At 36.6% G+C, this 14,130-nt stretch overlaps 1 protein-coding gene across 1 annotated transcript; it reads left to right on the top strand.

Moving 5' to 3' along the window:
• Positions 1-4,261: 4,261 nt before the first annotated feature.
• Positions 4,262-10,337, top strand: LOC143545621 (G-type lectin S-receptor-like serine/threonine-protein kinase At4g27290). Its single transcript, XM_077037471.1, has 2 exons — positions 4,262-4,420; positions 9,262-10,337. Exons 1-2 carry the CDS (start codon positions 4,262-4,264, stop codon positions 10,252-10,254), a joined length of 1,152 nt encoding a protein of 383 aa, XP_076893586.1. The 3' UTR covers positions 10,255-10,337.
• The last annotated feature ends 3,793 nt before the right edge of the window (positions 10,338-14,130 follow it).

Consider the following 14,130-nt stretch of genomic DNA (forward strand, 5'->3'; position numbering starts at 1 on the left):
TTTGCGATTCAAAAAGGGGTAGCGGCGCAGCTTGTTGTCCGCTTGCTTTCTGTTTCGATGTAATCCAAAAGACATTAAAATTATATTTAATTTAATTTATTTTATTATTAATCACTTGCCTTTAATCTAAGGTGAGTTTTATCATTCCCCTATTTTACTCAATTTTCACAATGTTGTGGGGACATATACATATATCATACTATATATATATATATATATATATATATATATATATATATATCAAAAATATCAAACGTGTAATTGTGTGTGATTAATCAAATATACTTGTTTATGTGTAATCGTTTGCAATATCCCTTTGAAGAGGGTTCTCATGTTATTGACCACCGCCCGATTCGCTTGGCAACGATCTTATTATTATTTGCTCATGGTTGATTTACAGCGCGTCCGATTCACTTGGCAATGGTTTAAATCGACAACTTATTTGCTCATTGTTTGATTTCATTACTGCATTTATTTCGTTTTGCTTATTTTCTTATTTATTATATTAACATTATTTTTGGGTGTCAAAAACTGGTGATAAACTCACTCAACATGTGTTGTTGACAAAACTCAATTTTCTACGCATATGCAGGTTGCTTGTATTGAAGATTGAAGTTTGGACACGTAGACAAGACCTTAGGATATAATCAAGATAATCGTTATTTGAGCTTATATTCATGTATTTTAAATTGTTTATTGAAATTGAATAATGTGTGTATACTTTGAATAAAATAATTAATTAGATACTGTCACATTTTATATATGATAGTATCTTCGAGCTTTGAGCAATCGAATCACGTCCTGACATTTCCGCCTTAGGTTGGGGTGTGACAACTACAACAAAAGTTGTACTTTTGATTCACATTGCTCTTACAAATGTTTTTGTTAAGAGGGCTATGGATTTTTTTTATTTATTATCATTATTATTATTATTATTATTATGTTTAGAAATGAGAGCAATTGTTCCACCTTTTGAGCTTCTATTTTGAAAAATTTCCCCTCTTGGTAATAAAATACGATAAAGATCATGTAAAGTCATGATTGATGCCTAATTCAAGAATAGAAGACCTTCAATTTTTTTCTTGGCCTCTTATAAATAAAATAAGAAGAAACTTCTGAATGCAGTCTTTTTTCAAAGCAGCTAATTTATGTTTTAATCTATTTAGGGTTTAAAGGTATGATTTTTTTTAAATTATCGGTTAATCAATTATGTCTATGTAAAGTTTTTTTTTATTAATTAATTTCCTTATCACTAATTGTTTATTTTTTTTTCTAATGTATCTGTGTTGAAATTTACACAATGTTTATTGTTGTTTATATTTTAGTTATTGTGTATGAGGCATGACATTTTGGATGTTGTGTTAATTAGACGATTAACTTTCAATTAATATGTGCTTTTTGTTCTCATGTTATAAGTTATAAAGATATTTTAACTTTTTATTTATCTTTGTTAGTATTTGTATGGTTTTGTATTTGAATTAAAGTAACAATTTAATGTCTCATAATTTATGTAAAGGTATCCTTTTTTATATAAATATGAAATTTGCATTTTACTAAATTTATAATATACACATGTATATTACGTTTTAAATATGTTGTACCCGTGTGTAATACGGACACTATCCTATCAAGTATATATATTAAAACAGGTTAGTGAAAATAAGTAGCACATAATTCAAAACAACAGTTTTAATAGATATTAAACTTTAAAAGCAATATCTTTGGTTTAAAATCTATTGTCTAATGGATTATTTTGTTGGGTAATTACAAAAGCTTGAGTGTTTAAACCCATTCAAAGAAATGGCCGGTTGGCAAAATTCAAACCACAAAAATATGTGATTTAAAATGGTTGAGCTTGATTTGATTGTTGACGAGTTGTCCTTATAGGTCATATCTGCCGGCTGTAGGACTCAAAGAGGGCACTATTCACATTCACATACGTGTCGATAGGGCTATAAACGAACCGAACGAACACGAACAAGGTCTTGTTCATGTTCGTTCGTTAAGTAAATAATGTGTTCACGAACACTTACCGAATGAGATTTTATGTTCGTATTCGTTCATTAAGAAAATTAATGTGTTCACGAACGGTTCACGAACACAAATAAAATTGGCGGAGCCTAGAGATTGAGACCGATGTATTCATCAATGTGAATAATGAAAACCTGTAAATGAATCGAATGAACACGAACAAGGGCTACTCGGTTCACGAACACAAATAAAATTGGCGGAGCCTAGAGATTGAGACCGATGTATTCATCAATGTGAATAATGAAAACCTGTAAATGAATCGAATGAACACGAACAAGGGCTACTCGTGTTCGTTCATTTAACGTTAAAAGAACACGGACACTTAATCGAACAAATATTTATGTTCATTTTCGATTATTTAAAAATGGACATTTGTGTTCGTTTGTTTAAAATATAAAGTAACATAACTGAATAAAGATAAACGAACATGTTTGAACAAACGTAAATGAACACAAATATAAACGAACTTAAATGAAAACACTTAAATGAACACAAATTAACAAAGATAAAACCTTTAAGCAGATGACCTATCCAGATAATATTTAATTATTTTCTATTAATATTAATACATAAATGAACATAAATAAACAGACATAAACGAACATAAACGAACGTTCATGAACATAAATGGACGAACGGAACATGTGCTTATGTTCGTTCGTTTAATTAAACGAACTTCCCGCCGAACGGTTCACGATAGTTCACCGAACGTTCGGTTCGTTTACAGGCCTACGTCTCAATGAAATATTCCATTTGAGATGATACTAAGATTTTAAAGGGGCTCTGGTTATCCACACACTTTTGATTTATCCACACATTTTTTCACACATTTTTTCACGTGGGGTTTCATACGATCGTATAACCTCTATACGATCGTATGTAAGGTGTGTGAGTTTTGAGAGGATGTACGAATATCATATATATCCCTTTAAAGGACATGCTTTCATCGAATCAGCGCCCCTTATCAAATCAATCAAATAATATTGGCTACTTAGTTAAAAAATTATTATTATTATTATTATTATTATTATTATTATTATTATTGTTATTGTTATTGTTATATTGTTTTAACCGTTTAACGGTCGTAAGTTAAAAAATAATAATAATATATACATGTACCTTTTCTTTTCCAACAACATCAATATTTCATAAAAAAAAAGTCAAAGACCTCGTCTTCGACAAATCCGAGCACACCACAACACCCTCCGATGGTCGTAACTACAACCTCGTTGATGAGGATGACACGGTTAATTTAGAAGATGACGACGTACAAGAGTTGGCTCGACCCCGCGAGAGAGGAAGAAAAAAGAATAAGAAAAATATGGAGGGCTCGTCGTCGTCACGAGCCGATGTGGGGGTCCAGGAAGAAATCGAACATCTAAACGAGGTGTTCGGTCATTTCGAAACCCATACCTTGGAACGTATCACTACCTTCCAATAAACCAACCAAACCAAAGACGGCTTGCCAATCTATAGGAATTGCGGCAAATGGGACGAGACTACGAGTTCCTCGTCGTAAACGGGTTTTACGAAGAGGCCGCATTATTGGAAGAACGACGAGTAAAAAATGCGTGAATATTATGGTTTTTAGTTTTTTTGGTATTTCTTTTTTTTTTAATTTTAATGAATTTTTATTTATTTATTTAATTTAATGAGTATTTATTTGTTTAATTTAATTATAAAAAGAAATAATAAAAAAAGATGGCGTGACGATAGAGGGGTTACAACACCATTACACCCCTAAAACAAAAACACATCCTTTGTTGAATGGACGCCAATGTCATAAGGCGTCCCATTTTATTGCTCCTCCATTATGCATTGAGTAATTAGCTGCACAAATATATACGTCCCTGGACTAAGAGTTATGAAGAGGTGGTGGGGCGCCACTCTACCGCCTCATGTGGTTAACCACCAAAACCATTCCACAACACACGTAGTGTTACAACCTCTAATATAAGATTGGTCAAAGAAAATCCATAGCAAACTATTAGTGACTTTTCATTGGCCAAAGAAATTGCATTCTTCAAACGACTTACCTGGCAACGAACTTTTGCTTTATCTTAATCCGTAAAAGTGCAAGCAAGTTGTGAAGAAGATGTGCATCTTAAGAATCTCAGAGAGTTAATGAGTCGAACCATGATGTTACTCCCTTGTATGATCACCTTCTTCTTTCTACTGCTAGGAACTTGTAAATCATGTGACACACTAGATGTGCATCAAAACATCTCAGATGGTGACACCATTGTTTCAGGGAACTCATAATTCGAGTTCGGTTTCTTTAGCCCGGGCAACTCCAAAAATCGGTACCTGGGAATATGGTTTAAGAACACATCTTCGCAAACGGTTGTATGGGTTGCAAACCGTGATACTCCACTTACAGATAACTCAGGTGTGCTCACACTAGACAACCAAGGAAACATGTTTCTGTTAAACAATGGTAAAATACTGGATTGCTTATTTCATGATAATGCATTACAATATATAGAGATAGAATGCAAACCCTAGAAACCTAAGGTGGGCCCGTGGGCTCACACTAATAATACTTAATAATAATATAATCCAACACTCCCCTGCAATCGGAGCGGAAGGAAACCAGAAGCTCAGATTGGGAAAACAGGAAAAAAAATACATAAAACAATAATTAAGATAAACGTGCTTTGATCGACTCGGAAATCCAAACTTTTGCCAACGAAACCGTCCTTTGCTTGATTATATTATCCATGGCTTCATTGATAGATCCATAATCCTACAATAAGTGTGCAATGCGTGCGGGGTAACGGCTAATAAAAATAATAATAATAATAACTAGCAGCGCAGCAGCGGACCGTAGTCCTGCAGGCGGCGCGAAAGAGGACCGAAGTCCAATGAGCGGCGGACCGAAGTCGACGGCAATAATAGGGACCGTAGTCCAATAAGCGGCGGACCGAAGTCCACGGCAATAAATAAAAACAAAAGAAAGTAGCTGTTGTGCCGACGCAAGGTACAACTTCACGGAGGAGTAGGATGAAACAAATTAACTCTGGCCATTGGTAACACTTGTACCCTCCACAAGTCCAGTAAATAAAAAAAATACTTCGTCGAAACGAAATAAGAACTAGACCGGATAGAGTACAAATTCACAAAAGTCAACACACTTTTGCTTTCTCTTCTGTACTAAAGTGAGCATGTGAAGAGGTAGGTCCCAGCAGAGCCCAGTTGGACCCGCAAGACTCACCTCAAAGAGGGACGTCTGCGCCGTTGAACCCGCAAGACTCACCTTCAACAGGGACGTCTGCGCAAAGGCTAAACTCGCAACCCCTTGAAGAGGGACGTCTGCGTAGAAACCAACTGGACCCGCAGGACCCACCATGCTCAGAGACGTGACGTCCTTACGCGTAGTACGCAAGCTGTTCCCGTAGGAAAAGCCTCCCAATGGTGAAGTACTCCGCCTGTTTCCGCAGCTGCGGATACAAGCCATCAGGGAAGGGAAGGATACCTGCGCAGCAAAGCTACACGCACAAGGCACTTAACTCTTAAATAATTCAGTTGTCACCTGAAGGAGTGAGCAAGCCGGGAACACTCCCGCACAAAGCCGGGAGAATTCCCGCCCAAATGAGCCAGTCCGTACGATACTGGAGGATCTTTTGTACTGTACCTGACGAGGTATGGACAAAAGATCTGACCAAGGATACGACAGCTCACTGACAACAGTATGACGAGCAGTACGCTCTTGTACTGTATGTCACTATTAGCCGCTGCCTACATACCAACCTGTCGGAGGACGTGCATGGCCTGCAGTTGGTGGAACAGGAATAGTACACAGTCGGCATGGTCACTATCAGCCGCTGCCTATCCACCAACCACCAGCATGGCATGTGCGTAGCCCACAGTTGGCAGAACAGGAACACTATTCAGCCTGCTGTACCTGCTTGGAAACCTACCTTCGGCTATAAATACTCCAACACCTTGGAATGGTATCATCTCATATCTTATCTCATATCTTATATCTTGATATATTACCTGATATCTGCTCTAGTCATTCTCTTAATATACACTTATATTCAAGAGCAATTTAGTCTGATTCTCACGCCGGAGGGTGGTCACAAGGAGGTACCCCCCCCCCCCCCCTTCTCAGTGACGAGCTCACGGTGTCTGTTTTGCAGGTTATCAGAAGAACCATCTTTGCCGGATCTAACCCCTCGTGGGAAACATCTATTTAACCCTCAGATTATCCGTAATCTACCCGGGGTCGATTAGTGCTTCTTCAGCATGCAAAACTACACCACAAATAAATGATGATTTTGTTCCCTGGATTAATTCTCACAATATAACACACAATAAGGTGCTAGCAAATAAAATCACAAGCAAACCACCCGTGACATTTATCAATTTCGGACTATTTTATACTTGTATTCTTAATGTAAACCCGACCCGTTTTGTATCCCGAACCTTTCGATTTATCAAAATGATGAATTGTATGTTAAATATTAGTTTTATAGTTGTTGGATAAAAAAAACACCCTTTTCGGTTCTTAAAATTCCCCGAAAACGCTCAAAACAAACTCCATGGACTAAAACTACCAAAATGGAGACTTGAAGGACCCATTTATAGTTTGTGCTTTCTTGGGTTTATAACCAACCCATTTTCATGAAACACCCTTTATGAAAGACCCATTCAACTTACCCTATATATACACACCCATCTTCTTCATTTGTGCTTGCTCATTTCTTCATTTCTCTCTCAAATTCTTGAATTCTAAGGTTGTTCTTCATAAGCTAATCTTTCATTTTAACTAACTTCTCAATACTTAAATCTTGATGTTACAACATATATATAATATACACTCCTTGTTTACCTTCGGTCTTTCATTTCTCCGGTCTCGGCTGGTTGAAATGTCGGGCTAGTAAGGCAAGGTTACATGGAGGACTTTGTAGTCCTTGTTTATATATTTAACAAATCTAACCATATAACTTGTTATACTTGCTTAACTTCTACATATTTTAGTTTATTGTTCATATTTGTCAAGTTCCATGGTATTGGGTATGTGGTGACTAGCCTCGGTTTCATCCCGAGTTGAGAACCGAACCAAAAACCGAACTTTTGTTTAAAAGCATTATTGTTAACTTTTTGAATGTAAAACTTGAGTATTATTATTTATAAGTTATTTTACAAGTTCCATGGTAATTGGGTATGTGGTAACCATCCTCGGTCTTATTCCGAGTCAAGGACCGAACCAAAAACCGAACGTTTGTTTAAAAACTTTATTGTTAACTTTTTGAATGTAAAACTTGAGTATTATTATTTATAAGTTATTTTACAAGTTCCATGGTAATTGGGTATGTGGTAACCATCCTCGGTCTTATTCCGAGTCAAGGACCGAACCAAAAACCGAACTAAACCGAGTTCACTCGCTTAAGACACACAAGTGTGTTTTTAGCCACCAAAACTCATATTTTTCTTCAAGATTATATTTTAAATCAATTTTAGTTAATTTCTAAACATACTTGGCATGTCGGTAACCAACTTGATCTTATAACAAGTTCGAACCGATAAGGTCTTATACTCTCTTAACAAAAGTTAAGGTTCTTCACAATAGAACTACATACTTGGTTAAGTCTATTTTGATTTTATTGAGTTATCTCATAACATTTATTATTTTGGGAAGTTAACTGTGAGCTTGGTCAAGTATCAAGTCTCGAACTGACAAACCCGAACACTAGTTTAAATCTCGTTTTGGTATTCTTATAACCAAGGGTTTTGCAATATCGCATTTTAACCCACATTATTACTTAACATACGTTGAGTAAAAAAAAAGAAAAAAACTAACGAATAGAATACCGAGACCCGGTTTCGAGTAAACCTATTTTACAAAACTCGTTTCTTTAATTTCTCAAATATTTACATTTTAAATCCTAAACTTTATTTATTTACTTTATTTGTCATGTATTTTATTTTAAACCCTTCCAAGACTACCTACTAACACAAGACCCGTTTAATATAGGTCTTGCTCGTTAAACCGATCTCTCCGATTATTCACGACACTATCTTTCAAGTTACTTGTTAATGTGAGTACTTTTTCATCCCCCATTTTCCATCTTTCATTTTGGGGTGGCATTGCATACTTATTCAAATTCAAATGATTTATACTTGAGTCTTAAACCACAACACGTATTGTATATGTTTACTTAAATAAATGCTCGATTTGGTGTTATATGCTTTACATGATTATGTGCAAATTCTTGAATGCTAAGGTGGGTAGCCTCATCAAAGTATGATCATACGTTAATTCCGAGTATATATGGTATCCCCATATAGAAAGGTGTCGTCAATGTATTCTTATTGACGGTTTTATTATCTAAATTGTTGCTATTATTTATTGTTTTCATATACTAGTTATGGATTTCATACTATATACTTATTGTCCTAAACTATGAAAATTGCTCACCAACCTTCGTGTTGACAAACTCTATTTTATGCAATGTTACAGGTTTGATGTTAGCTTGATTGGATTACTTGAAGAAACTTATTATCTTGGCTTTAGGGTATTAGAAAATAAAAGAACAAGTTATTTGTTTATCTATCTATTTGGCATTTTGTATGAACAATTGCTGTGTTATTTATGATGATATGGATTTAAATGAGTTGTTTAAATATTGTAACTTTATAGTGTCATTGTGCGATGAGCAATCATGTCGCGCCTCGACGTTTCCGCCTTCATTGGTCGGGGTGTGACACCACCGATTACTTTTGATACCCTTACGTAAAAATCAAAGAGCGGCGGATAGGTGGCTCTTTAGATCTTGTACCCTGATGTAGACAGTATCGTGCAATCGGAGAAACACGGCGGCGGGTGGTGGTGTAAGTGGTCGGTTTGCTGGCGGCTGATAGGAGGGAGCAACCAAAATCTTGGATCGACAACGAAACTTTATTCAAACAGAAAACATAAAAAAGAAATAGAAAAGATACTGAAAGTGAACGGTTGCCGGACAGGGCGGCGGCGGTGGCAGCACGCCGCCCTGTCTAAGGTTTTTCTCAAGTGACGGCTAGGATTTGGTTATTTGAGTGCAGCGTGGTGGAGACGGTATAGAGCCTAACCTGGCTCTGATACCATGTTAAACAATGGTAAAATACTGGATTGCTTATTTCATGATAATGCATTACAATATATAAAGACATAATGCAAACCCTAGAAACCTAAGGTGGGCCCGTGGGCTCACACTAATAATACTTAATAATAATATAATCCAATAGTTTCTTGTTAGCGGTAGCGGCAAAGTCATCTGGTTATCCAACTCCTCGGCGTCTGGCAAAGGTGTCAGTCTCGTAGCACAACTCTTGGATACGGGCAATCTGGTAATTAAGAACGGTAATGAATTTAACAATGAAACTTTTATTTGGCAAAGTTTTGATTACCCTGGAGATACTTTCATGGAAGGAATGAAATTGGGCAAGAACTTTATAACCGAAAGAGAAACATATCTGACATCATGGAGGAGTGAAGATGATCCTTCTCCAGGTGAGTATACATTAAGGTTTTCTATGGTTAAGGATAAATATCAACAATTGTATATGAGAAAAGCGTCTAGTATTGAAACAAGGATCGGGCCATATAATGGGATATCATTTTCGGGTCGGCCACTTATTACTCCTGACACTGCTGATCCGTCATTCGCTAGTTATATGGTTGTAAATCAGAACGAGATGTATTTTGCTACGATTTCCATAAAAGATACCACCGGAATCTTGTCAAGAACGGTAGTAACTCCCGGTGGTAAACTTGAGATCTTGCAACTAAAACTTCCAAGCTCAGAATGGCTGCGGAGTCTCACCTTACTAGTAGATTATTGCGACAACTATGGAGTGTGTGGCCCATATGGGAGCTGTAATACAAATACCTCTCCTTATTGTGGGTGCTTGAAAGGATTTGAACGAAATACCTCCGGAAATACAAATGTTTGTCAACAGAGCATAACCTTGGATTATGGGCCTGGAGAGAGATTTTATAAGTTTTCAAGCATGAAATTGCCAGACACGGATAATGCTGTCTTTAGGAGCAACATGAGCCTACTAGATTGTGAGGCAGCATGCAAGAATAATTGCTCATGCACCGACTATGCAAATCCAAATAGAACTCAAGGTGGAGTTGGGTGCTTGATATGGTTTGGGGGTTTGATTGATGTCAGAGTGTATCCACAAAACGGGCAAGATCTTTTTGTCAGACTTGCGGTGGCCGAATTTAGCTAAGCCAATAAAATTACCAAAATAATGCATTCCATGATGTTCTTACAGCTTATTTTTCAATCAATATGTACTTCTTTGTGTTGGATAAATATGATCTACAAACTAAAATAAGGCAGTTTGTAAGCAAGACATATACTTATTTTTTTAACATTCCAGTTTCCACAGAAAGAAGAAAGTAGTTTTGGAAGTGACTTTGTCAATATCAGCTGTGGTGACTTTGTTGGGCCTCATATTGGCATTCTACATTAGGAGAAAATGGAAGAAGAGATCAGATGCAGAGAGAGAAGGCAAGTGATATTGATCGAAATGCAATTTGTATTTGTCCCCTATAAATACATGCAAACCCTATGATCAATATGTTTTAAAATAAGATTTTTGTCTCACTGTCATATTTTCTAGGTAGACCTGAAATGACCATTATTGAATATTACGAAGGTAGCAAAGGCCAGATGGAAAGTGTAGAGGTTCAGTTGTTTAGCTTAGCTAAAATTGCTAGGGCTACCAATGACTTCTGTGTCGACAACGAGCTAGGAAAAGTCGGGTTTGGACCAGTTTACAAGGTAAATGACATGAATCAGATGTTGTGACTTGTGACAACAAGTACAAACTAAAAAACTTTGGCAATATCCATCCACCAGGGTGTGCTAGATGAAGGACAAGAGGTTGCTGTGAAGCGACTGTCAGAGTCTTCTCGACAAGGGCTTGATGAATTTGAAAACGAAGTTCTATGCATTGCTAAACTCTAGCATCGAAATCTTGTGAAGCTCTTAGGATACTGCGTTGAAGGCAATGAGAAAATGCTAATTTATGAATACATGCCTAACAAAAGCTTGGATGGTTTTTTATTTGGTTGAGCAATCTTCCAATCCTAAAAGTCATATTTCATTAAAATCCCAGGAATACCTTTTCTAAAACTAAATTGTTGCATATTAAGCAGATGAATCTAGGAAGCTGTTACTTGATTGGCCACAACGCTTCCGTATAATTCATGGGATTGCTCGAGGTCTTCTTTATCTTCATCAAGATTCCCGGCTAAAAGTTATACATAGGGACTTAAAAGCAGGAAACATTTTACTTGATCGCCAAATGCATCCAAAGATATCAGATTTCGGTTTGGCCAGAATGTTTAAAGAAGACGAGAGCGAAGGAAAAACAAAGAGAGTCATGGGAACTTTGTAGGGCACCCTCAACTAAATTTGTGCTTTCAGTAATATTTATGCATGTCTTTCGCTGCAAGGTCCAAACTGTTGGGTTTCCGTGGTGACCAGTTAAAATTTTGTTTATTAAAACCAGTTCAATAAACATGGTTAATAATAATTAATCTTATTAATTATAGTTATAGGCAGCGGAATATATAATTAATCAGCACCGAAAACTAAACCCGACAGGATCCGGTTACAGACAATATGAGTACAAGTCAAAACATTAAATATAAACTAACAATATATTTAAGTTTACCTCGGTTAATAATTAACCGTTGAGACACCGAAAGCTAATGAACTGAGCTAGGTGACACAACGAGATCCAACGACCAATCAGTGGCGGTGCATGACGGCAACGGCAGTGGTGGTGGTATCTTGACAGCAGCGACGAAGGCTGTGAGCGGCGATGGCTGGCGTCGATGGCGCCGGCAGGCGGCAGCGGTGGCTGGACAGCGCCGGTGGTCGGGCAGCGGCGGTGGTGCAGGTTGGCCGGCGATAGGGTGGAGGAAGAAAGGAGATGGATTTGTTGATTAGCTTAGGGGTTAAGGTTATGTCCATAACATCATGTGTTTATATAACCTATAATTAGGTTTAACTAACTTAGTTCGTTATAAACCCAATGGGCCAACAAGTCCACTTCTTGCTCCAAAGCCCGCTCCATGTAATTTTTATCTCGTGAAAGTGTCTAACCCGGTTAACTAACTTAAGCGGGTTAATGGTTCGCTACCTCACGGTGTAACTCTCACGGATCATAACCCAGTTAGCCGTATTGACTTACCCAAACCGGTCCATAATTCCAACACAAACTTCTACTCAGGGGCTACATATCACCAGAGTACGCAGTGAATGGTCTCTATTAGGTAAAGTTAGATATTTTCTGCTTTGGGGTTTTGATACTAGAAATTGTGAGCGGGAAGAAAAATAGAGGTTTCGTTCATGAAGACCATGATGATAACCTTCTTGGACATGTAAGTGTGTTGATTACAATCACCCATCCAACAATGAAATATACTATGCGCCCGTGTTGTATTTGGAGTACATATACATGTAAGTGTGAGTTGAATTAAGAACCATTAAATAATGTGGAACAAAATGAACCTTCTTGAGCCTTTAAACACAGAGGGAACAAAAGGAAAGGTTGGTACCGTTTCATGGAGTGGAGATCACAATCATCCCTTCAAATGATCTAACGGCTTAAAAGTTGTTTTCTTGGCCCATAATAATTAATGGTTATGATTTTAACCTCCCGACCTCCATGTATATTATGTGACAACGAGCCTTTATGTGCATACATGTGATGAAGTTCTAAAAACATCGTTTTGTGATTTAAACTAAATTTGTACTGAATAATGCTGGTGTATGTACCTTCTTATATGATCTAACTTTTGTCTTCACATGGATTCATATAGGCATGGAGACTTTACACGGAAGGCAAGTCTCTCAATCTAATTGATGAGTCTTTACGTGCGTCTTATTCAGCTTCCGAAGTGTTGTGAACAGTACATGTTGGCTTATTGTGTGTGCAACAACGAGTAGAAGATAGACCTAACACGCCAACTGTGGTTGCATTCTTGGGTGGTGAAGGGGCACTTCCTTCTCCTAAAAAACCAGCTTTCTTTATTCAAGAAAGTGAAACCAACTCCACCTCAAGTCTTCCTTTATTATCATCAGTTAATGTAGTAACACTAAGTCAAGTGAATGGTAGATACTGAGAAGAAACATTTTAATCACACTTCAGGTCATTTTTAGATGCCTATATTAACTATGTGTAAAGAATATGAAATTATTTGGATCACTGTATAACTTATCGATCCATGACAACATAAATGCATGTCTGTTTATATGTGTATTTGAGTATTTATTTTCTTTGATCTTCTCAAATTCAGCGTTGGTTGTCAAATTTAGTTCAAGTCACGGGATGTATCTTACTAGTTCTATGTGGCTTATAGGGTATTTCATAAGGTTTACCACCTTAATTTGGCTAATTGACGACAAAAGTGAGTTAAAAAAAATAATATATCCTATTTGACATGATTCATTCAATTCCATTCCACGTGTGATAGAGGAGGCTGGGAATATTGGAGAACTCTGTAATAATCTACTTTAGTTTTTTGTTATAAGTGGCAGTGTGCTTACGAGAAATCGGCTCCAAGGTACTGTTCGTAAAGGTTTTGTGTAATTTGTATTTCATGTTATTCTAATCATACTAAAGTTTCACCCGAGATACAAAGCAAACACATTGTGATTTTCACCCTTAATATCAAAAGGAAGTTGAGCATGACTAAGCACCTCATTATTACTTGAAATTAACTCTAAAAGCATGTTGGGATTGAGTTTGAAAAATGCTTATTGGCTTTTTCAATAAGCCATTTTGAAAAGCCAGGATTTGAGGCTTTTAGAAAACTGTTTTTCAACCCTTTCAAAAAGCTAAATTAAGAAAGATTTTTGTGATTGCCAAACATATTTTAATTTATTGGCTTTTTAAAAACACCAATAAGCCAATAAACATTTTTCAAACTCAATCCCAAACATGCTCTAAATTTAGAGTCTCTTAATTTAATTAACTTTAGCATAACTACTTTTTCAGGATTATAGCTTAATAGTATTACCTTATGGTGCGTTTGGTTCGCAAAATGTTTTGTAAGGAATTAAAAATGGAATTGTAAATGGAATTGGA

This window comes from Bidens hawaiensis, unplaced genomic scaffold (assembly GCF_021521415.1).
Source record: "Bidens hawaiensis isolate Kalapana, Puna unplaced genomic scaffold, B.hawaiensis_p1.1 tig00013987_1, whole genome shotgun sequence".
NCBI classification, from domain to species: Eukaryota; Viridiplantae; Streptophyta; class Magnoliopsida; order Asterales; family Asteraceae; genus Bidens; species Bidens hawaiensis.

Excerpts from the sequence above, each read along its gene's own strand:
- LOC143545621 (XM_077037471.1), top strand. The coding sequence starts at position 4,262 with ATGGTGACACCATTGTTTCAGGGAACTCATAATTCGAGTTCGGTTTCT. Across the intron at positions 4,421-9,261 it reads TCCACTTACAGATAACTCAG|TTTCTTGTTAGCGGTAGCGG; the intron begins GTGTGCTCACAC and ends ATAATCCAATAG.